The sequence below is a fragment of the Anabas testudineus genome, chromosome 13, assembly GCF_900324465.2.
Source record: "Anabas testudineus chromosome 13, fAnaTes1.2, whole genome shotgun sequence".
Classification (NCBI taxonomy): Eukaryota; Metazoa; Chordata; class Actinopteri; order Anabantiformes; family Anabantidae; genus Anabas; species Anabas testudineus.
The window spans coordinates 24,939,825-24,963,132 of NC_046622.1; the positions used below are offsets into that span (position 1 = coordinate 24,939,825).

Sequence of the window (23,308 nt, forward strand, 5' to 3'; positions counted from 1 at the left end):
GTGTGTGTGTATGTATAAGAGTGAGTATAATGAGCCTTTCAGATTACAATCAAGTCTCTAAACAAATCTTTTCATATTACTAAATTATTGATTGCATTATCCAAATGGTGGTGAAGGTGGTTGATTGTTTTTACTGCTTCATTAGTGTTTGGTGATCATTCCTCAACACAGGACCCTGCAAAGCTTGGAATAACTGTCTCAAACATGCAAAGGTTGTATTGTGGGCAGCAGTTCAGTGGGACCAGAGTTTCGAGACAGCCAAAGTGACAGAGGCTGAGATGGGTCTCATCCCTAGAGGGTGGCATATTTGTGGTTAGTTGTAGTAGTAGTCCACTATATCTGAGCAGAGCGATGCTCAGAGGTGGCTTTAGGACTCGTTGGGCCCTGGCATGTGTCTCACAGCTCTCCGTCATGTCCCAACTTCTAAGTCAACTGTGGTGTATAGCTTGGTCATTTGCATCAAGTTGGTGACAGCTTGCGCTGAGAGTTGTTATCTCACTCTGGTTACTATCGGTAGGCATGCCCTCTCTTGGTAAAGCACACCTATGCTTAGGATAGCAAATGTTGTCACTTTAAGGTCAAATACTTGACCACCTTAACCAAAACTGCTTAACACTTGCCTTAAATCTAGCTCCTCTAGAATTCATGAGAGATCTTGAGGTAGTCAGCAATACAGAAAGAAAGAAGGTGTGTACATGTGTACAAATGAAATATGAATAGAAGGAGCTGCATGTCTGTAGTAAAACATCTCAGAGGACAAGCCAATGTAAGAATTGGACTTACATTGTGCTTTTCAACTATTCTTCACAAAAATAAATTATCTTCCAAATGCTACTAAGATACATAAGTCCAAGCAGCTATAATGACTCCAACAACGTTTTTTTGAAAAAAAAACTCCTGATAAAGAGTGCAAGAAGTTAAGAGAAATGATAATTAACATTAAGCAAAGAACCTTTGCTGATTTCAAACTGAGACAAAATGCACTAAAGGAATCTACACCAATCTATACAGAAGCCAAATGGCAACCAATTCCTAAACTGGTGAAACTATAGTGTACACAAATGTAATATGACTAAATGGGGCACATTAGTAGAGAAAAGACAGAGCACATGCAGGATCTAGCTAAGCTGAAACCAAGCCTTACTTAGAGTCAAAGGCCACACTATAACAAGAAAGCCAGCATTAATGTGTTTGGCTCACAGTAATTATGAACTATTTATAAGAGGTGATTACCTATTTTAGAAGACTAGGTCATCTTAACAACAAATTGACAGTATGCTAGCAGGAGGCCAAAGCTACAATACACACTGGAGGATACTATCTGGAGCTATAACTGCAAAGCACAACTCACAATAAGTACACGCTGTATAATAGATCCCAAGACGATAAAGATAGAGCCCCATTTATGTGAGAGCTACCAATAAAGGATGTTTTAAGATGTAAAGCAAGTGAATGCAAAATATGACAGTGATCATCTGAGAATACATATATACAGATTTAAAATATGTAATTCCGAGCCCAGGCTATCTGAATGTGAGGGACGGTTTTTGAGGGAAAGCATTACAGAATCTGAAAAAAAAAAAAAAAAAAAATCATGCTCTAAAACAAAAATACTAAATGCTCTAGATAAAAGACTAGGAAGAGAATAGGCTGACACTATGACACTTATAACCAAAACAACAACTCACTGTACACAACCTGTGTGTATGTGGTTAAACACAAGCACAACTAGGCAGAAATATCCATGCATGGACATATCTTTGACTTTATAAGGCAACGATATGGTAGATCTTTCTCAAGCCATTTTTAACAGCTGTAAATTTATTCCACAAAGAAATGTCTTTGCTGTACAAAATTGATATGCTGTGAAACTACTTCATCATCATGAATAACATGGGCAGACCTTGTACACTATAGCTTATAAGGAATGATATGTAGCTCAGTTGGTACTGTAGGACAGTTGCCTATAAGCCCCTTGGTCAGTGGTTCGACCCCCAGTTCCTCTGGGCTACATGTCGAGGTATCCTTGGACACAACGACGACACCTCACACAGCACCCAAGAGGATTAATAAAGTATGTCACTATTATTATTATTCAGGTTTCCAAGACAGTCTTAATGTGAATACCTAACTTGCCATAATATGCACATGCTAAGCTGAGATACTGTAGCCATGTAGTAGATGTTGACGTCCACCGTCTGTGTGCTAGAATGCTGTTTAAGACACTCAAATAAGAAAGAGCAGTAAGCCCATCCATTCCCCTCCCTCTTAGCTCCTCACCATGCAATGGAGACCCTGAGGGGCTGCTGGACAGACCAGGTATGGGACTACAGCGGCCTCCGATGCCTCCACCTCCACCCAAAATGCAACCACCTCCTCCTATGCCTCCTCCAACTAAAGCAGCTGCCCTATTCAGCTCCTGTTCGATCTCCTCCAGGCCAGCACTCTTTTGGAAGCGTGACATGCGGTTAACAACCCGTGGGGACATGTGTGTCCGGGCACAGGGTGCTCCACCATAGGGGTTGATGGGAAAGACGTGGGTGGTGCCACGAAGGGTGCTGATTGCTACCCAGCGGCTATCCTGGCTGAAACACATGTCCTGGACCTGGACAGAGACAATTAAGAACAGGTTAGAATTCAATTTAGAATTAGATGAAAAAGAATAGATACAGTGCCTTTACAATTTTTAATCCCTATATTCCCTTTTATTCCTGGATATCTCAAAAAATTTATGAATTCATTACATACAGTAGGCCTACGTGACTTCCAAGTCACAAAGGCATAATGTAACCAAAATAAAAACAGATAAAACATTACTATTACCATCATAACACTGGCACAAATTAATTGATCAAACTTTTGATTGCAAAAAAAATCCTGTATTGGATTAAAGCTTTTGAATCTTGCACTTTTACATGGTTTTCCCTCACAAACAGCAGAAACGATAAGGAGCAACATTGTGTTGTGCGTGCGTTTACATGCACTCAAGTAACTAAGTTACAGTTAGCTTTCTCAAGTAAGCTGACTTCTTAAGTGTCACATAAACGGGAAACCTGGTTACTGTTATTGGGATAGAGGATTACAGAAACCTGATTTCCCGAAAAACATTTCTTCCAGAGAACTCTGATTACTCTGCCAGGTAAACAGGTTTCTAATCAGCTTTTTACAAGAGAGCATGTGCATACCAAAGACTGCAGACAATCACCACTCTTCTACTATCAGCTGGGAAGTATGGCTTGATGAAAGGAGAGATAATTACACGGAACGATGTGGCCATGTTTTTAAATCAAGTCCACCAAAATCCAACTAAAAATCAACCCAAGACAAAGTACCTCGTAGACATCTATATAAGTCACTTTTCACCGTGCATTTCTTCAATTAAGACAGTTTCTGCTGTAAAAAGGATGCATGTATACTCAAATTTCCAGTAACCAGCTTTCTTCAGTGCAGGTACACTCTGAATTCCAGAGAAAAGTGGTTTTTTCTCAGGAACCTGGTTAATTCGTTGCATGTAAATGCAGATCTACCATCAAGGGACCATGTTGAAAAAAATTACCTGGGGTTTGTGAAGTTTATATTACTGTTACAAGCACATGGGCTACAAGCAACAGCACAAAGAGAAAAGTAGTAAAAAGAAAATGACAATGAGGTGATAGTGTGCTGAAACGACATTTATCAATCATCAATAATAAAAAAAAAAAAAAGAAACAAAACTGCAGATGGTGAAAAAAAACCCAAGAAAAAGATCCAGGAGAAAGTTAACATGAGCAATGTCCAACTCTTAAGCCAACAAACAAGTCAACCAGTCACAGAGACAGCCCTGTACCTGCAGATCTTTCTAATCTTTTGTCTGGTCAGACTAGGTAATTGTTCCCAGCAATGACAGTTAATGGGGCTTCTTCTGCATACCAGACAGTTACTTTACTACATAAAAATGAGTGAAAGAGGAGGCCTGACCCCTGCTGTACTTGATTGAGGATGTCTCTAAGATGAGAAAGGGCTACTTTGTGTTTTTGTCATAATTGGTTGTAATAGACCTGACAGAGCGTCAACTGCAAATGGACGCCTGGCTTTTACTGTGAAGTTCATGTTATCACAGGGGTTACCGAAAGGTGTGTCTCAGTCATTATGTTTACATGCACTCAAGCAACCAAGTTAATGAGAGAAACCAGAGGGGCATCGCACAGAAGTAGAATTATGAAATCCAGGATAAGTGAAATATTCTAGCTTGACCTATCCTGATAAGCTTATCCTGGCTAATTTTATTGCATGCTTGCCAAGCCAGAATAAGAAGTAAATATTGCCTAGCCTGGAAAGATAGTTTAACAATATATAAAAAAGTCCTGCCGTAAAGCTAGAACCTCATATTACTCCTCATTAATAAAGGCCAATAAGAACCCCCGGTTTCTTTTCAGCACTATAGCCAGGCTGACAAAGAGTCATAGCTCTGTTGAGCCTAGCATTCTCTTAGCAGCAATGATTTCATGAATTTCTTTACAAATAAAATCATAACTATTAGAGAAAAAAATTGATCAGACCTTCCCTGCATACGGCACAGACGGTCTCGTATGTACTCGTACTTAGACTGCTTCATCCTCGTAGATCATTATGAATTAATTTCAGTAATTCATTCATCTATACCATCAACATGTCTCTTAGACTCCATCCTGACTAGACTGCTCAAAGATGTCTTACCTTTGATCAGCACATCCATATTAGATCAGATCAATGTGTCCTTACAAACAGGCTAAGTACCACAGGCTTTTAAGGTTGCTGCAGTCAAACCCCTACTCAAAAAGCCTACTCTGGACATTTTATCTCTAAAATTCTTGAAAAGGTAGTTTCTAAGCAATTATGGTTCCACCTGCGTAGCACAATACCTATACAATAACTTGTATGAAGATTTCCAGTCAGGATTTAAAATACATCATAGTACAGAAACAGCACTGTTAAAGGTCACTAACGATCTTCTATTGGCATCAGACAATGGACTACTCTCTATACTCCTCTTGTTAGATCTTAGTGCCGCATTCAACACACAACACTTTATTACACAGACTGGAACATGTCATTGGAATCAAAGGAACAGCACTAGGGTGGTTTAAATCGTAACTATCAGATATATTTCAGTTTGTACATGTTAATGATGAGTCTTCCATGCACAGCAAAGTCAGCTATGGAGTTCCACAGGGTTCTGTGCTCAAACTGATTTTTTTCACTCTACATATGTCCCCCTTAGGCAAGATTATTAGGAAACACTCTACAAATTTCCATTGCTATGCAGATGATACCCAGCTATACTTATCTATGAAACCAGAATAAAACAATAAATTTGTCAAACTTCTAGCATGCTTAGAAAACTTAAAGACCAGGATGTCCCCCAATTTCCTCCTCCTAAATTCAGACAAGACAGACGTTATTTTGCTTTGGTCCTAAAAATCTCCGAGAAACTATGTCTAAGCACATTCTTACCGTAGATGACTTAGTATTGGCCTCAAGTAACACTGTGAGAAATCTCGGAGTTATGTTTGACCAGGATATGTCCTTCACTTCAGAGAACTGCCTTTTTTTCACCTGAGAAACATTGTTAAAATTAGGAGCATCGTGTCCCAAAGTGATATTGAAAAACTAGTCCATGGATTTGTTACTTCCAGACTGGACTACTGTAATTCATCATTAACAGGATGTCCCAATAATTCTTGAAAAGCCTCCAGTTAATCCAAAATGCTGCAACCAAAGTTCTGACTGAAATTAGCAAGAGAGATAATTTCTTCTCCCATGATAGCTTTTCTCCATTGACTCCCTGTAAAATACAGTATATATAAATACTAAATACTTAATATTCAGGCTCCATCTTATCTTAAAGACCTCATAGTACCATATTTTCCAAGCAGAACTCTCCATTCTCCGTTTATTTGTGATTCCTAGAGTTTCCAAATGTAGAATAGAAAGGAGGCAGAGCCTTTAGCTATCAAGCCCCTCTCCTGTGGAACCAGCTCCCAGTTCAGGTTCTGGAGGCAGACACCCTCTCTACATTTAAGACTAGACTTAAAACTTTCCTTTTGTATAAAGCTTATAGTTAGATGGATCAGGTGACTCTGAACCATTTCTTAGTTATGTTGCTATAGGTTAGTCTGCTGTGGGACCTATACTGATAGACTGAGCTTCTCTCCTCTCTCCTTTCTCCTATATCAATTCAAATGCCACAATTGTATGTCATTAACTTTGTGTCTTCTCTCTCCTGTAGTTGTGTTTCCTCCTCTCTGTCTCAGTCCCTCTCTGTACTTTTCTGCAGGTATCCTCGGCCTGGAGCTGTATATCAGAGTACAGAATCCAGTTGACCTGTCCAGTGTTTTTGTTGCCTGCTGTTCTTTTCTCTCTCCTCTTTCCACTCAGCCAACCGGTCGAGGCAGATGGCCGCCCACCATGAGCTTGGTTCTGTTGGAGCTTTTGGTTCTCTAAAGCAGGGGTGTCAAACTCAAATTCGCAGTGGGCCAAAATTAAAAACTGGGACAAAGTCACGGGCCAAACTAAATCTTTATTGAAAAATTAACTGCAATTGTGCATATTTTCCCATCTCTCCAGATATGAAATGTTGAACTTTTTCATATGGAAACAAAATTTTGTTTTGCGTAAACATTGAATCTGGAGCAAGCAAAGCTTAATATTATAAACAAATGATAAAATAAAATTGAAATAAAACACATTAGTGATATTTGCTTCTTATTTAAATGAATATAAAAAAAATAAATTATGATATCGCTCTATCTGTAGTCTTTCAAGTTCCTTTTTAATGAAAATCTTTTTTTCACAGGCCAACAACAAAACAACCAAAAAAATTATAATAATTTACTTCAATGAAAAGGCAATCTTTGAACCATTATTAGTCCATGCCTTCAAGTAGAAAAAGTGCATAAAGACAGCATTTATTCAAGCTCAGTTTGCTATACTCTGATTTACTCTGATGCACATTGGTTCAAGTCAGATACCTGGCATCTCTTCTGAGATGCAAGTGCATCAACGTCTGGAGTTAGGCTCTAAGCTGAGGAAATCCTAAAGATTTGAGTGAAGGTGTTCATCGGTGAGAGGACTCCTGAGTGGTGTTTTGTTCATCTTCATCAACATAGATATGTGCTGCCGAACATAGAGAACATTTGAGCAGCTTGGGCACGGAGTTGGGGCAGTGTGTCGGGGAGAAAATATGGAAACTGGACCCAGCACTCACAGAGTCATACTTTTACTTGAGTGTGTTACTACACTGGAGTTCAATTAGCTCCATTTGGCGGTTGGTTGATGGGCTTTCCACGTCAACCGCAAACGGGTTACTGAGCAGTTCAAATCTGCATTTATGGGCTTCAAAGTCAGCAAATCGTCGGGTAAACTCGACATGGAGTACGCTGAGTTTTCAGCGAACTGTGCACTCAGCCTCTTTAATTTGATCATTTTTGGGGAGGGGTGGATTAAGGTTGTCTGATGTGACTGGTTGCATGGATGCTAATGATTGTCAACAGAAAAGGAGGGCTTACCGATCTCAACTGACGCGCCAACGCACTAACAAAACATTATTGTTTAGTGTTATTTGTAGTATTAGCTGTGTGTGCTCTGTATACTGGGGGCCAGCTCTAATACACATTTGATATGATCTCACGGGCCTAATATACTGTAATTACAACGGGCCTGAGTTTGACACCTCTGCTTCAAAGGGGCCAGTCTTTTTCCTCTCCACTGTTGCCTAAAGCTTGTTTAAATGGGATTGTTGGGTTTTCTATATAATTTTTGTATTTAATTATACTCAGTAAGGTCTTAAACCTTACATTGTAAAGTGCCTGGAGATGACTTTTGTTGCGAATTGACCTTTACAGTTTATATATTACTGCTCTGGACCAGGCTAACTTCAGAGAATAAATCTCCATGCTAACTTAATACAGCTTAATTTAACCTGCACATCGCTCTGTGTAATGATCTCTCCTTTCATCTAGCCACACTTCTCAGCTGATAGTAGTAGAGCAGTGAGTGTCAGCAGCCTTTCTTATGCACTTGTGCTCTTGTAAAAAGCTGATTAGAAACCTAGTTACACATTTTCATGGCAGAGTAATTCAAGTTCTACATGTGACAACAATGCAAATATAAAACATCTGTCAAATGTTATCTTAAAAAGGTGTAATGTAACTGCATTCAGTTACATGCATGTGCCAGTATAGAAGTAGATAATTCCGGAACAGCAGTATATGATATACAGTATATTGTATATATGGAGTTTTGATGTTAACTTTAATGACAGCTGATTGTTATTGGAATCTTCTCATTTGCAACATTTGTTCTATTTGAATGAGGAATAGTAGCAGCGGTAGCAGTAAGTCAAGGTAGTAGTGGTATAGGAAGAGTTTGGCTCCATAACTGCATAAAGACTGTACTCGTGTTGTCAAATTAAATTATGTTGAAACAAGCATTCTTCCAATTTTGTCATAAGAATTGAGCAATATGGGTTTTGAAAGCCAATATTTAGACAGATAGAGCAGCCAAGAGCACATATTTTGTGCCAGTACATTTTTTCCATATTTGATTAAAATTTAATACTTATATGCAATGTTTTAACATGAAATTAAACAGTCTGCCGAATACTGGAATTAAATTGGCAAATCCCAAAAGTCTGCCTTTAAAGCACATGGCCACCACGTTATTTTCATACTAATGAGTAAAAAAGTATAATAGGGATACAACATCCTACAAAGGGATGCTTCTTCCTGATGTTTCTTCCCCCATAGACTAAGACTGTATTTAAAATTACTTACTAATAGTAAATAATAATAGTCTGAATTAAAATGACTTTCAAAACAAGGTTCTTAACACTGCCACATGTGAGGAGCTTTCCTTACATTTGCAACTACGCTGTTACAACCTGTAAAACGTTAATTAAAAATCTAGTTTATGTATACTGGCCTCAGAAATCTGCTCCTGAATAAACCTAGATAGGGCAAATGGGTTACTCCCACCCACTAAAAGAACTGGCCTTCATATTCCTCTTTCACTGAATCACAGCTAATGGTGCAGGGCTGCAAAGTTTAGCAACTTCAGTGATTTGCCCTGTGGCTCAGAATTTGTCTATTTCATCGGAATTCTTCAGACCCTTACAGCTGTTATCTGCTGAAGGTCTGTTTACCTGGCCTCAGGTTACTTACAGCCGTCCACATGTTTGGTCGCTGGAGACAGATAAGGTGTCTCTCCATCCACCTAACTAAAGACTTTATCACTCTCCAGAGATTGTGTGTGTGTGTGTGTGTGTGTGTGTGTGTGTGTGTGTGTGTGTAAGAGAGAGAGTTTGTGAGTGTGTTGTGATAACCTTTGGCCCAAGCACCCGGCTAAGGCCAGCATTTACTGTTTACAACAGGTTGGATCAAAGCAGGCTCAGTGTGCAGTCGGTCAGCGGACCTGCTGTTTGGTCATACATTAACTATATGCAGGCTGTGAGACAGAACAAGGTCTGAAGTAGTTTTTGTTGAGTAAGCACAACTTGCACTGCAAAGTTTATGCATGTCGCTCTTGTTAATATATAAGGAGGTTTAAAAGAGGTGGAAAGTTTCTTAACTTACAAGATGAGGATATATGATAATTTTAACAAATAATTGATGTTAATCTGAAATTAGCACAGACACCTCAAAGCATGAAGGTCCTGGGTTAGGTGGCCTTTCTGTGTGGAGTTTGTATGTCCTCAGAGTGCATGTTATGTTGGTAGAGCGGGGATTTCTGATCCCAGTTCACTGGAAAATAATATGTAGATATAATGTGTATCTCTGTTTACCTGATAAACCAGCCAAAAAAAAAAACACTCAGGGCACCATCTCCATCTCCAAGTTCCATAAGCCAATTCAACACATGTTTACCTCAAATGCCATAATTGTAATGGAACAAAAAGTGATGGAGTTGTTAAGTAGTATGCAGAAAAATCAAATTTCCATTGTTGAATTTTCAGGGAAAAGGAGAACGTGGAAACAAATTTGAGCATGTGACATTTGTTCATTTAATTTTGGGAAACAGTGGTTGAATGTGTTAATATGTCATAGCTAATTTCTGTGACCTGGTTTTGTTTGTGAATTGTTTGTGGTATAGACATTGGCGAGCTGATAGGATCTTCATTGTAGTAACAGTAACAGTAGTCTAATCACAGCCTGAAATCCACCTACGTCAGTGAAATATAGTGTGTCCCTTTTTAGCATGTTTACATTTTGGAATTACAGTGATTTCATTGCTATTGTTTATGATAATATATCATTAGATATTCTGACAACTGAATTAATTACTTTGATAGTGAAGGGCACTTAAACAGCACAATGATGTACACTCTGGCTGTTAGAATGTTAAATACGATATTATGACTCTGATGACTATGGACAAAAATGGGCGCTTAGAGCTTTAAGGCAGTTTGTAAATTAGAGCTGGATGCAGTTTAAGTTGTTTAATAAGCGCATAATTAAATAATGTGTGCTTGTGCTTTCTTTAATCCCGTACTGTTGAATGTAGTACCTTAGATCTGGAGAATGTTGTTTAGTTTTTACCATGTACTGCACTGACATTTGACAGTCTATGGTCAAAATGTTTAAATTGATAACTGATAATTGATAAATGGATAACTAAACCAAAAAGGTCTTGGTTTATTCTGAGGATGGGAAGCCGCTTGAATGCTGGATGCCTGCGGGGCCATGCTACCCCTATGGTTGTGTTTCAATAGCAGCACATGGGGAAATTTTGTGTTAAAGTAATGAACGTTTTTTTCCTTTCATCCTAAAACAAAATCTCTTCTACAGAGTCGTTACGAGGAGGAACAGTCACTAAAGATAATAGTTGACTGTATATGCTTAGTATCACACTGCAATGTAAAAATAACATACAAAAGACGATATTTCTATTATATGTTTTTTTATTGAGGTCATAGTGGATGGTGGAGTTGTATAGAGTGCATTGTATGTTTTGGCCACCCTAGGTGCCAAAAATATTAGAAGCACCACTTAATATAATGCACTTCAGTACAACTCCATGTTGTTTTCTTTTTAAACCTGGGTTGAAGTTGGTGGTCTGCAGAAACAGATTTGACGACATACAGTATTATTTATACTGAGGCTGCATATATTTGGACAGTGACACAACGTTCATTGTTTTGTCTCTGTACACCACTACCAAAAAAATATTTAAAAAAAATTATTCTGCTCCTTGGATTCAGACAGATGCTTTAAAACTCATTGGAATGCACTTCACAGATGGACAATGACCTAAAGCATACTGCAAAAGCAATCCAGGCAATAAAGTGAAATATTCTGCAATGGCCCAGTCAATCACTTGACCTGAATCCAGTTGAGTTTCACAAAATCAGTATCTGGTGATGTCTACAATATCCAGACTTCAGGCGGTCGCTGACTACAAAGGACTTGCAACTATTAAAAATGTCATTTTAATTCCTGTTACATGTTGTTGCACAATATTTTCAAGCCACTGAAGTTGGGGATCTGTGAATGAAATGGCTGTAATTCCTACACAATCCATCCAGTGTTTTAAATATTTAAATGAAAACTGACCAGTCTACAATTTAAGCACATTGATTGTTCCATTTCAAAACTGTGGTGTCATACATGCAAATTGTGTCACTGTCCCTCCGTAAAAGAGAGTCAAGTCAAGCAGCAAAGATCACACAGAAAGCAAGGTGTGTAATAGTCCAGGAGGACACAAGAAACCCAAGGGTAACATTTAAGAAACTACATGCATTTGTAAAGTAGATAATATTGATATTATATATATAGAAAAAAGCTATGAAACATCACTTTTGCCTGTCTACTGTTTTTGCTACTGGAAGAATAGAATTAGGCTTGAATGACAAGCATTTTGTCTGGTGACCAGCAAACACTGCATTCCAGCATTAGAACTGTCTCCCATTTGTGAAAGGTAGTCAGAATCACAAACTGCAAAAAATTATATTAATTTCTCCACAATAAATAAATGAATACTTATATTTTTTCTATTGTTTAAATGTGTTCTCTTTATTTAGTTTTAGGGATACATTTTAGATAATACTGCATTGATGCAGACATAGAGGAAAAAAAGGGTTCACAAGTTAAATGGTTTCCAAAAATGTCCACAGTACTTACACTAAGTATGTATGTATGTATGTATGTATGTACGTACGTGTGTGTGTGTGTGTGTGTGTGTGTGTGTGTGAGTGCGTGCATGCGTGTGTATTTCAGACCTTGGCCTCCGTTTCGCCACGATGCAAAGTATAGAGATGGTGGACAGCACTCTGTGAAGAAGCCCATGGGTGGGTGAGAATCTGGAAGACGTGAAAATCATGGCCCAGAGTGTCGGCAGTCACCAGCAGCATTCCTACAATAAACATAAATTATTTTTTCAGCATCGGGAAATCACACGCAAAGCTGGTCTTAACAAAGTAACCATTATCACACGTCCTTACATATGTGGTCCATTGAGTTCAAATGTTTTTAATAAAGTTTTCACTTTCATGTTAGCGTGATTTTTGTTCGTTTGTACAACAGATGAAAAAATGCATTTTGACTAATAGATAGATTTACATTTTAAGACAATAAAAGAAATACTAAATTGCTGGAACAAAATCCCATTTTAACAATTTAAAATTACGAACTGAAAATGTACAAAATTCTAATTATTCATTAGCCTTACAAAACCAATGACAAGCAGTGTGCTCTAATCCATGCATCACTTATAATACTTACAAATACATGGTAACAATTACAAAAATAAAAAGGTTGATTACTTATGTCATTTCAAAACTATATTTGTTCCAATGCCAGCTCCTGTCTTTTGGCAAGAAGTGTTTGTTTCAGTATCTAAAGATTGACCAAAAACACTTACTGTGCCAGTGTATTTAAAAGTTGCAGATGGTACATTGTTAAACTGAAACAAAGTCAAGCAAACCAAAATATTTAAACTGTATTTCACTCCAGCGGTTCACATGAAGACAGCCAGCACAACTGCGCAGGACACATTCTAGACGGCATGACAGAATTACTGTGCTTTTAAAACAAACCATCACATTAAAACAAAGCCAGCTATCATTTGTCGCTGTCATAAAATGCAGCCTTCCCTCACATGATAAGTCAGTCTGGTTGCAAGCAGGGCTAGAGTCGTGTGCTTCTTCAAGCACAGCACACCAGATGATGAGTGTCTCTGAAAGAGGGAATCTATGGATGCATACATCCATGTATGGTTTTGGGTGTGTGTGCATATTGAGATTCACTGAAATACTGAACCACAGCTCAGCACAAGTGTAACCCCCACTGACAGGCCCATTCATTTGGTCCCGTTTTATTTGAAGCTTGTCAAACTCCAGAAAGTATAGGCCCTCACCATAAACAACATGCTCAACAAACCACACTAGAACAAACCAAGATCTAAGCTCGCTCAGCTAGGAAAAAAGCAGTACAGCTTTTCAAGTGTAACCCAAAACACATCCAGAAGTCTTCTTAGTGTTACAAACACACCCGTGGAATAGGAAGTAACAACATATATTACTAAGCTTTATATAAAATGCATTACTGATTCAGAATGCAGAATCTGGAAAAATAAAACAAAAAAAAGCTTTTGTTTGTTTTGTTTCATTTTGTTTTTTTCCAAGCTTCCCAGACATAAATAATATTAAAGTAATTAGTAACTTTCCTCTGAGTTTTTTTTACCATGGAATTTCTTATTTGGAGGTTGCAGTAGGTTTAAATTAGTGGCCAGGCTTTATTGGGTGGCATGTCACAGTGAAAAGAGGAGACTCAATGGCATGAGATTAAAAGGATTTAGCAACACGTGCAAGGGAGATCAAAAAAACACTCCAGAGAAAAAGCAGAATGTACTACAAATCTTTGCACATTCACTCGTTCAGTGGAAAGGTATATGACTGAACAGTTATATTTAAAAATGATGAAGCGCTGGAAGGAGGGAGGTACAGAGTGGATGAACGATGGGGTCATGCAGATTATCAGCAGTGGAGGGAGGAAAACAGAGGAGAAGCCAAGTGAAGTGTGCATTAAGACAGTGGTTAGCTATTCATGCTGTATCAGAGCGACCAGAAAGCCAGAGAGCTAAGGCCCAGGGCCTGTAAACTCTTGAAAACCCACGCCCCAAACGAGGTGCCAAGCCACAAGAAGCATTTGCGTCAACTGGGAATACAGAGAAAAAAGGGATGGGGCCCTTCTAATTATAGAGTCTGGAAACGGAAGCACAGGGTGATTAGGAGTTGAGGCGCTGCGGTCTGTTTATCTGGGAGCTTCCTCTCGCTCTCGAACTCTCTCTCCCTACACTTCGCTCTTTCCTTCTTTCTTCCTCTTCTCTCTGTTTTGGACGGGCCCCACCTACCAAGTGGCTGGAGAATCTGGCCCCTGGATTTCTGACAGATGAGACTTGGCTGCTTCATTCTGGCCAGGACTGGCGTTTCTCTTCTGCTGATGGTAGAGTCTGGGCTCCAAAAAAGTAACAACTTAGAAAGGCTGGAGAGCGTTGTGAGCGTGAGTGCCCGAGGACTGGGGCTTTTGTGGCCTTGTTGAAATACAGAGGCCCTCGCCGAGAGGCGTCAGTCGGTTAGCCAGTGGGAAGGCCAAATTAAAAAGTAACTGAACCGCTTGGTGGGTGAAAAGAGAGGGTTTTGAGGAAACCAGAGGCTGGATGGAGCAAGGTTTGACACGTCCTATTTATAACACCTCGTCTTAGGGGTTGCAATGTTATTTACGATGTTTTAGTAACAAAAACGCTGGCATATGCACTTAAACGTTTACTAAACTGGAAGGGATGACCTCTAATTTGCCATATGTGCAAGACATGCATGCATATGGGACATGAGGGAAGTGATATAATCATTTCCATTAACACTGAATTTTGCTATCTGTTTTTTTTCTTCCAGAAATCTTTTTTGTTTTGTTTTGCTGAAGGCATTGCTGTCCCATCTCTGACCATCCAAACAAACAACATCTGCTCAATCCCATTATTAATGGGAGGATGTTCAATTTACAAAGTAGTTGGGCTAGCTTTGTACAGTATTTGACTTAAGCAGATGGGACAAGGGAGTGGGAGAGAGAGGAAGAGAGAAAAGCTAAGAAAGAAATGGAGAGAGCAACAAAGAGGGCAGTGATTTCCCTACTTGGCAATCGAAAAGGCCACAACAAAACTAGTCCACTTTTTAATTAACAACACTAGGCTCAAAAAAGCTTTGAAAATCAGAAAAGTCCCAAATTATAACCATGTGTAAGGCATAAAGCCTACAAGATGGAGTACTTGGGGGATTCAGATAGGTCTGCTTTTAGCAGGATGAATACATTTTAGAGCAAATGAGCCCAACACACAAATGAAAGACTTGATCGTAAGATGAGGCTTTGTCTTCAGTTGCCAGTTTGGGGGTAAGGGCACGGTGAAGTATGTCTGCATGTACTTGTTTAGGTACATACAGTATACTAGATGTGTACAATACAGCTGCAGCACCAATAAGCCTCCTAACCATTCCTCCCACCATCCACCCATCTACCTATTACCTAGAATTGACCCTCTACTACCCACTAGTCTACCTACATCGATTCCCCCTTAAATTTTAAAATAATAAAATAATTGTAAATCTTTAAGCCTAGCCTGTTGAATTCAGTCAAGAAATTAAATTATAGTCTGGTGGTTACATAAGTAATGTAATATGTTAATAATTATGTATTTTATATCAACCAGTGCAAATTCTAGATCCAGCTAATAGAAGAAGTAAAGAGAGTGCCCAACTAATCATCTCACCACTACAGCACCACACTAATACACAAGACGTTTAATTTTAACTGGGCAGCCAGGTATGCATTAGGCTTTGTCGGATGCTAACAAGTCAAAGTGAACAACTCCTAATATAACAGACAGGCTTCAGTTTGACTAATTCCATGTTTATTTCAGAATATTGACGCAAACTGGTTTGAGTTTTAGCTGAGGATTTAGCTGGAGTTTATACAAGTTTGCCTTACTTGTTTCTAATTAAAAGCATTTTTCTAAGATACCAACATATTGGTGACTGGTCAGTAACCACCTCTTAACATTATGATCACTTGCTATCACGAGAGTAATTCTAGTTCATATGAATTTGGGCCTGATTTTTTTCATTTATATCACTTATGATAACATTGTACTCACAAAGAATAGACTTTAATCTGGAAACATGGCAATGTTGCCCAAACAAATTCTAACAGTGCAATGAACACAACAAGTAAGGTAACAGGACAGGCTGTCAACAGCTATATCCAATGTTCCAACATACAATGTTGAAAACAGGAAGTTACAAGCCAGTGTCCATATTTTGATAATGTCGACAGTTCAGGTTTTATCTTGAACTTTTGAGCTCTTCCCAAAATTCCAAAAAATTTTAATTGCTATGTTTCTTGCCCTTGTCAACAGTATTGCAATATTTTATAATATCAGAAAAAACAACAAAAACTACAAAAAAAGTTGTACAAAATTCTCTAAATCCCTGAATCCAGTCCACAATTTGTTTTACAGAGAAAGAGCAGGACACAGGCAGGGCAAGAGGGCAAGAAAGGGAGATGGAGGGAGGGTGAAGGCCGCAAAGAAAAACAGAGAAAACTACTGAGGAAAAAAGGGGAAAAAGGTGCTTACGGTTCATTTGATGTACAGTGGGCTGAAACCAAGGGTTGTGTTTTTCTATGTGCTTCACAGACAGACCACCTGTGAGCACTTAGATATTAATAGATATGAAAAAAGGTGTGTGTGTGTGTGTGTGTGTGTGTGTGTGTGTGTGTGTGTGTGTGTGTGTGTGTGTGTGTGTGTGTGTGTGTGTGTGTGTGTGTGAGCGTAACCTAGCTGAGAAGCTGCCATTAGTTTGATATTACTAGGCTGGAACACCGGCTCTTTTAACAGAGCAAAACTCACCTAGCTTTAAAGTCATGCCGACACACAAGAGGCAGGCACCATAGCGGTCAAGTTCACAAAGCATGACTGTTCTCAAGGCAGTGCTCCAGGCTCGTTCTTTTATCACCTTAAGTGGAAAACATACTACTTAAGTCTGTTTTTTATGGAGCATTTACATATTTGCACACTCCCTGCTTGAATTGTTTGAAAAAAAATAGAAAGAGAGGTTATACGCCAGAAGGCTATTCAGTGGGTACACCATGGGATTAGCAGACTGCAAGGAGGTGAAAATGTTAAGGATGCCTCTGTTCCCACTTCACCTGCAAGCAACAGGCCCATTTTATTGTCCCTAATCTAAACTGCCAGTCGTTCCAAACACTTATGCTTTGTTTTCTTACTGTGAGTCAGCTTAAGCCAACATGAGACAAGCATTTTCTCACATCAGCTTAAAGATAACTTTAACACCAGGCTTCTATTGATACTATGTTTAAAAAGCCCCAAAGCAAATTGTGCCCATCCACAATCTCCCAATAATGAATTAGGGACTGTTGTCAACACTTAATCCCCTTAGTGAGCAACACACAGACAGTGAGGCTAGAGAGGTAAGCTCCTTGCATTTACGCAGGCTTTCTTAAATTTCTCAGAGTTCTGTTCTGTTAACTAATCTATTCAGTTCTTCTAACATTCACAGCCACTGGTCATAAATAACACTTCACAGTGCACCCATTGTTCATGGATTTAAAGGAAAAAACTGGAAGGTGGCTTTGTGTGAGACAAGAAAATGTCCGACTAATCTGCTCTCATTACTGCAACACTATTGGTTGGGACACACATGGTATCGTTTTATCATGGTTCATGGGTTACTTTCAACTACAGATGAAGCAATGCATTTGGACTATCTGATACATTTACATCTTAAGAAAGAAGAAATATATTGGGTACGGTATTACTAGATAGACCCTATAAAAGCCACAGTCAATAAACTGGAAAATGCATTTTAAAATCACTATCATGCTAGAGTGGCCAGTGGTGACAATTAATGACATCATCACTGTCTTCTTGAATTGGTCCTGGAAAAACTCATGTATAAAGGAAAGTTTGTGTTACACACTGGGCGAGTGGACATATTCATAAGGCTTACTAAGGAAAGATGTTCTTGAGTTCCATTGTAGGAACTGCAACTTAAGTAGGACTGTCTTAGATACTAAACCATTTTAACGGGTAAAGGTCAGGATTTCTCAATAGTTTGTGATCTTTGTTAGGTCTACATTCCCTCCCGTCCACTGCGCTCGGCCAGTGAATGACGTCTGGTAGTACCAGCACCACACAGTGGACACCAAGGAAAAGTCTTCAGCTCAGTGATCCCACGATGGTGGAATGAGCTGCGAAACTCTGCATGCTCAGCCACCTCTCTTACAATATTTAAAAAACTGCAGAAAACAGAACTCTTCCACATCTTCCTTTGCACTCCTTTTGCAAAACAAAAAAAGTTTTGCTCTCTTGTACTTGCATCTCATGAAACAGAAACACTGTTTTGACAGAAACTCCTTGACTTAGATTTAGTTTTGCTTGCCTTGTTCCTTACTTGTAAGTCGCTATGGATAAAAACATCTGCCAAATGACTAAATGTAAAAATGTAAATGTAAAACTTTGGAGTCCCAAAACATACCTGAAGTCACATACTAAATTTTTTGATCCGATTTTAAAACCTAGATTTTCTACTAACTGAAAATACCTGTAGCAGCATATGTACACAATTCTAATTATTCATTACCCTTACAAAATCAATGGCAAGCAGTATGCTCAAATCAATGCATCACTTTAAATACTTACAAATAAGTGGTTACAATTATACAATTATAAATAATTAATTCCAATGCTGGCCCAAGTGTTTTGGTAAAAAGTGTTAAATAATTGTTAATGGATTTAAAGGAAAAGACTGGAAGGTAGCTCTGTGTATGACAAGAATAGAATAGATCTGATTGATCTGCTCTCAGTCCTGTAATACTATTAGTTGGGACACACATGGTACTGTTTTATTTATCACAGTTCATGGGTTTACTTTTCAAGGTTATTATGTGCACCTACCTATGTGCACATTTTTGGGCACAATTTGGTGTCACATAAGAGACAATTAACAAGGAAATCACATCTTCATGGGAGACCTGACTAGAGCCTAAAAGTTGACTTTGTACACAAGATGTCTTACAATCTACATCATCGGACAGATTTAAAAAGATAAATTTAATGAAAAAAAAAATAACGCTAATAGGTGATAACATGGATGCATTAAGAAAACTAGATACCATGCTATATGAGAGAACACCTATTCATTCTTATGAAAACATTTTTAATGTGTGTTCAATGAATGCAGCCACAATGCCACAATCACCACACAGTCCAGCAATGTTCTGGGGTGCTCTGAGGATAAACCGCTTTGATTCCCCTGAACCAGTGGTCTTTCCTTTGGTGCTTACCGCTGGTAAGGTTCCAGAAATAGCAGATTTGTCAGTAACTTATTTTTCCATCCAACACCTTGAGAAAAGCAATAACACTGGTGGCTTTTTTCTTTAGATTATAAATGCATTAAACTCTTTTGTGTTTTTATTATGTATTGACTATTTGTATTTGACTAAAGAATACATTAAATTGGTACATCAAGATTTTTAGGCCAAGTTTCCTTTAAAAAGTCACTGCTGCCAATATAAACAAACCAGTCCTTAATTCATGGGAACAAGAAATGTAGCAACTCACCTCTTCCCTACCAAGCCACCCACCTACACACATACCGTAAAGACGTTACAAATGACCTGTGTGTTACCACACTGTGTGGGCTGGGAATGACTCCACAGTGTTGAGGTGTCTGCTGTGTTGGTGAACATCCAGCATGAGGTAAGTGGGGGTATGTCTCAGCCAAGTTTTTCAGAGGGCCTGAATCATGGTGAGTAGCTGGCCCAGTTACTATCCTAAGCTCTGGTCATATAGTGTCTTATCCCAGAATCATTATTTATTTAGCATTATTATTTGACTCTGCTTTACTGGCTAAGACTGAACACATGTAAATAATTCCCTCCTATAAAAATATGGCAGCTTGAGGTTTTCTCATATTGAGTGGAGACGCGTGCCTGTGGTGATCTGTTGTGGCTGTTGGCAGCACCGTGATATGGCTATATCATTAGGTTAGTAGTCTTTATGATAACTTCTTATATAGCTCCAATACTGTTTACTAAGATGAAGTAACTTGTTCTTCAGAAATATTTGTTACTTCTTTTCAGTTCTGATTTTAGGTGCAGAAACTAATGGATGTAGCCTTAGCTTTTTGCTAATGTAATGCATTGCAGTGTGATGTGACTTGGCTAAAACATTTACAATAATAACAATAATAATTTAAACAATAAACATATGCAAGACAATTACTACATAGACATAGTGTTGAAAACTTTATGAAAATGTCCGCCCAAAACAACACACAATGGAACCATTTTTATATTTGCATGAATTGATCCTTTAAGTAGCTGACTTTTTATCGCAATAATTGTCTTAGTCATTCTGCCTTTGCTAGCCTTGCCAGCATAGGATAATACAATATTTTACAAATCTGTGAACACAGTTTAGAAATCCTAGGTTTATGAACTTGTTTAACAATGACCAGTAAAAACCTGTAGAATTTAAAGGCAGAGGAACAACGTAAATTGTCCCGACTCAAATTACTGAAAAGTAGCTGTAAATCACATTAGAGCTGGCTGTGATTGCTAATTACTATCTTGGTGTGAAGACATAATTTAATCCATGTTAAATGTGTGGCTGAATGAAAATCCCAGTATGTTGGGGAATTCCCCCTGTGTTCAACATGTGTGTGTGGGTCCAGGGTTTTCTGCAACAGCCTGTTTTCTTTCAGACATCAGTAAGATGTAGAGACAGAGTTATTACACCATGGAGAGGTGGCTTCATGGCACAGCTGGGTCCATGGTCAGGCTCGATGGGCCAGGCTACTCATTAGACAGGCCTGTTACTAAACCAGGAATATGGTTTATGGGACAGTTCTAGAGGGGAAAGAGCCAATCTTGATTCATCCTCCATTACCCTTGGCTTTGATGGGGCAAAATTTCAGAAAATTTAGACAGCTGCGCAAAAATCATCTACTTGGAATTATTGTGTAAGACTGAAAGGAAAAATTAAAGAGATTCTTCACAACCATGGAAGTATACCTTCATCCAGTCTAAACACTATTTATTCAACCAATTCATGTTCAAAGTGCAGGCAGCTAGACAACTGACTAATTCAGTTTCCCTTACTGCAGAGATCAGTTTTATGCATGTAGAACCTCCATGGCTAATAATATCCTGTCTGCTGGTAATTACATTTACATATAACTAACAGTAGATATGGTAAATACAGATAAAGTTTGCAGTGACATAATATACTGTAAGTTTATTTATATTTTTACATTAATCTATGTGTATATGTTAATTAGTATGTAATTCAATTTTTTATATTGTAAATGTAAGACTAACATTTGTTATGAATACATTGTGGTGTACTTAATTAAGTTCTTCCTTCAGTGCATGTAAAACTTTTGATCCTTGAAGGGAAATGGTTTAAAGAGAATAAAAAGCAGAGGGTGGTGCCTTCCATGGTTGCTGGATCATTCACTCCATCTAGTGACAGTCATAATCAGAAGAAATGCTGGGCAATATCTCTGCCATCAAAACAAGAATGTATTTTGACCTTGGCATCGTACCTAATAATTAAGTCAAGGATCGTTAAGGACGAGTGAAGAGGACGAGACGTAAAAGAAAACAAGCACACACACATTGCAGCTGTTAAAGAGAGTTCTTTGCCACTGCACTTCATCTGAGCCCCTCTAATTACACCACTAGGAATAGATCCACAGATCCACCGAAGCACCGCAAAGCGCCAGCCGCCACACCAAGAGCTAGCAGCCACCAGTCCACTCTCTGTAGAGTAGCCAACACACACAACCCACTAGGGTTTCTTACATAACACTTCCCAGCCAAAACGTATGGGCTTTCCAGGCCCTGTTTGAGTCATATCATTGTTTCCTGCTAAGTCTATATTTCTTGTTTTTGCCATGTTAAGCCTGACCACTGTGAAAGAAGTCTCAGTAAGGGCTAGAAAGGTAGTTCAGTAAAAACCACTTTCCCTAACTCCTTGGAAGGACTTGACTTAGAGTCAGACCAAGGAACTTAGGATTTGGGTTTTGCTCAAATTAAGAGGCCTCTAATTATGGGACACTGCACTACAGGCAGCTTAGAAAAGAATACACAATAATGAAAGAAGTCCTGCACAGTAGAAGAATTCCATCCTAATCTCATTACATGCCTTCACTCCAAAGAGCATAAAGTGAGAATCTGTGTGGATGCACTGTTTTTGATTGCAAGTTTTGGTTGAAACTCTTACATTGCAGTTGTGAACTGATCTCTCCGGTGTCAGGATGAAAAGGAGGATTTTCAGCAAGCAAAACCTGTTGCAGTGTTTATATGAGCACCTACATATTGTTTTAAGATAGACTTACAAAAAACTGCTGTTCAGTTATACACATCAAAGTTGTAGCTTTGTGTTCATGTGCATAACAAATACAGTGAACATTTCTCATGTTCTAAATGTGAACTGAATTTAGCTTACAGCTCACACAGCACAATTACAGCTTCCTCCTGCCACTCTCATTAGCTAATTGGTGACAACTGGTCACTGGCTAGCATATGTTTCCAAAAACCACTGGTAATGGAGTATTAAAACATTTAAAAGGATGACTGGATGTCTATAATGTCATTTCACTAACTACTTCATGCTTCAGAGAAACCATAAGTGAGCCATGACATTCAGTTAGAAACAACTCTGCAGTTGCTGTCAACATCACTATTAGGTGTTTAGGTTCTTTAAACAACAGTTTAAGGTATTTTGTTAGTCAATGTTATGAATACTGAGTGTATTTAAAACATATTTGTGACATTTTATTTATTTATTCATTTGGTGTTTAAGATTTGTCTAAAGTCCTGCCTACAAACAGTCCACATTCACCTCGGTTTACCAGTAGGTTGTTTCTAAAGCTATTTACATTTACAGTGTACATTATTCATGCCCACCTATGCTGATTTGCTGTAGATGCGGTTCCCACATTTACTCATAACCAAGCAGAGTGCTAACTAATGAATAATGCAAATGATCTTGATTTGCATCATTAACTTGAGTAATGATGTAAACAGTATGTAGCGATCTACTTGTAAGAAGCAGAGTCTGATCCTGAATGTGTATGGAAGAAAACAAGATGTTTCTACGTTTTCTAAAGAAGTGTTTTTTTTTTTTTTTTTTTATGTAAAGTTGATAGTACGTAGCTTAGCAAAGCTATACAGTACCTCTGTAGTTTTAGAGTGACACAAGAACATTTTTACTTTTC

General features: G+C 38.5%; 1 protein-coding gene across 1 annotated transcript in view; it reads right to left on the reverse strand.

Annotated features, from left to right (window-relative positions):
• The window catches only part of bcas3 (BCAS3 microtubule associated cell migration factor), a 281,126-nt gene that overhangs the window by 213,891 nt on the left and 43,927 nt on the right, over positions 1-23,308 (reverse strand). The window contains exons 14-15 of the mRNA XM_026367844.1: positions 12,233-12,366; positions 2,281-2,605 (exon numbers count right to left, since the gene is read on the reverse strand). Of these exons, the coding sequence (XP_026223629.1) occupies positions 2,281-2,605; positions 12,233-12,366 (459 nt within the window). The remainder of the gene's footprint in view (positions 1-2,280; positions 2,606-12,232; positions 12,367-23,308) is intronic.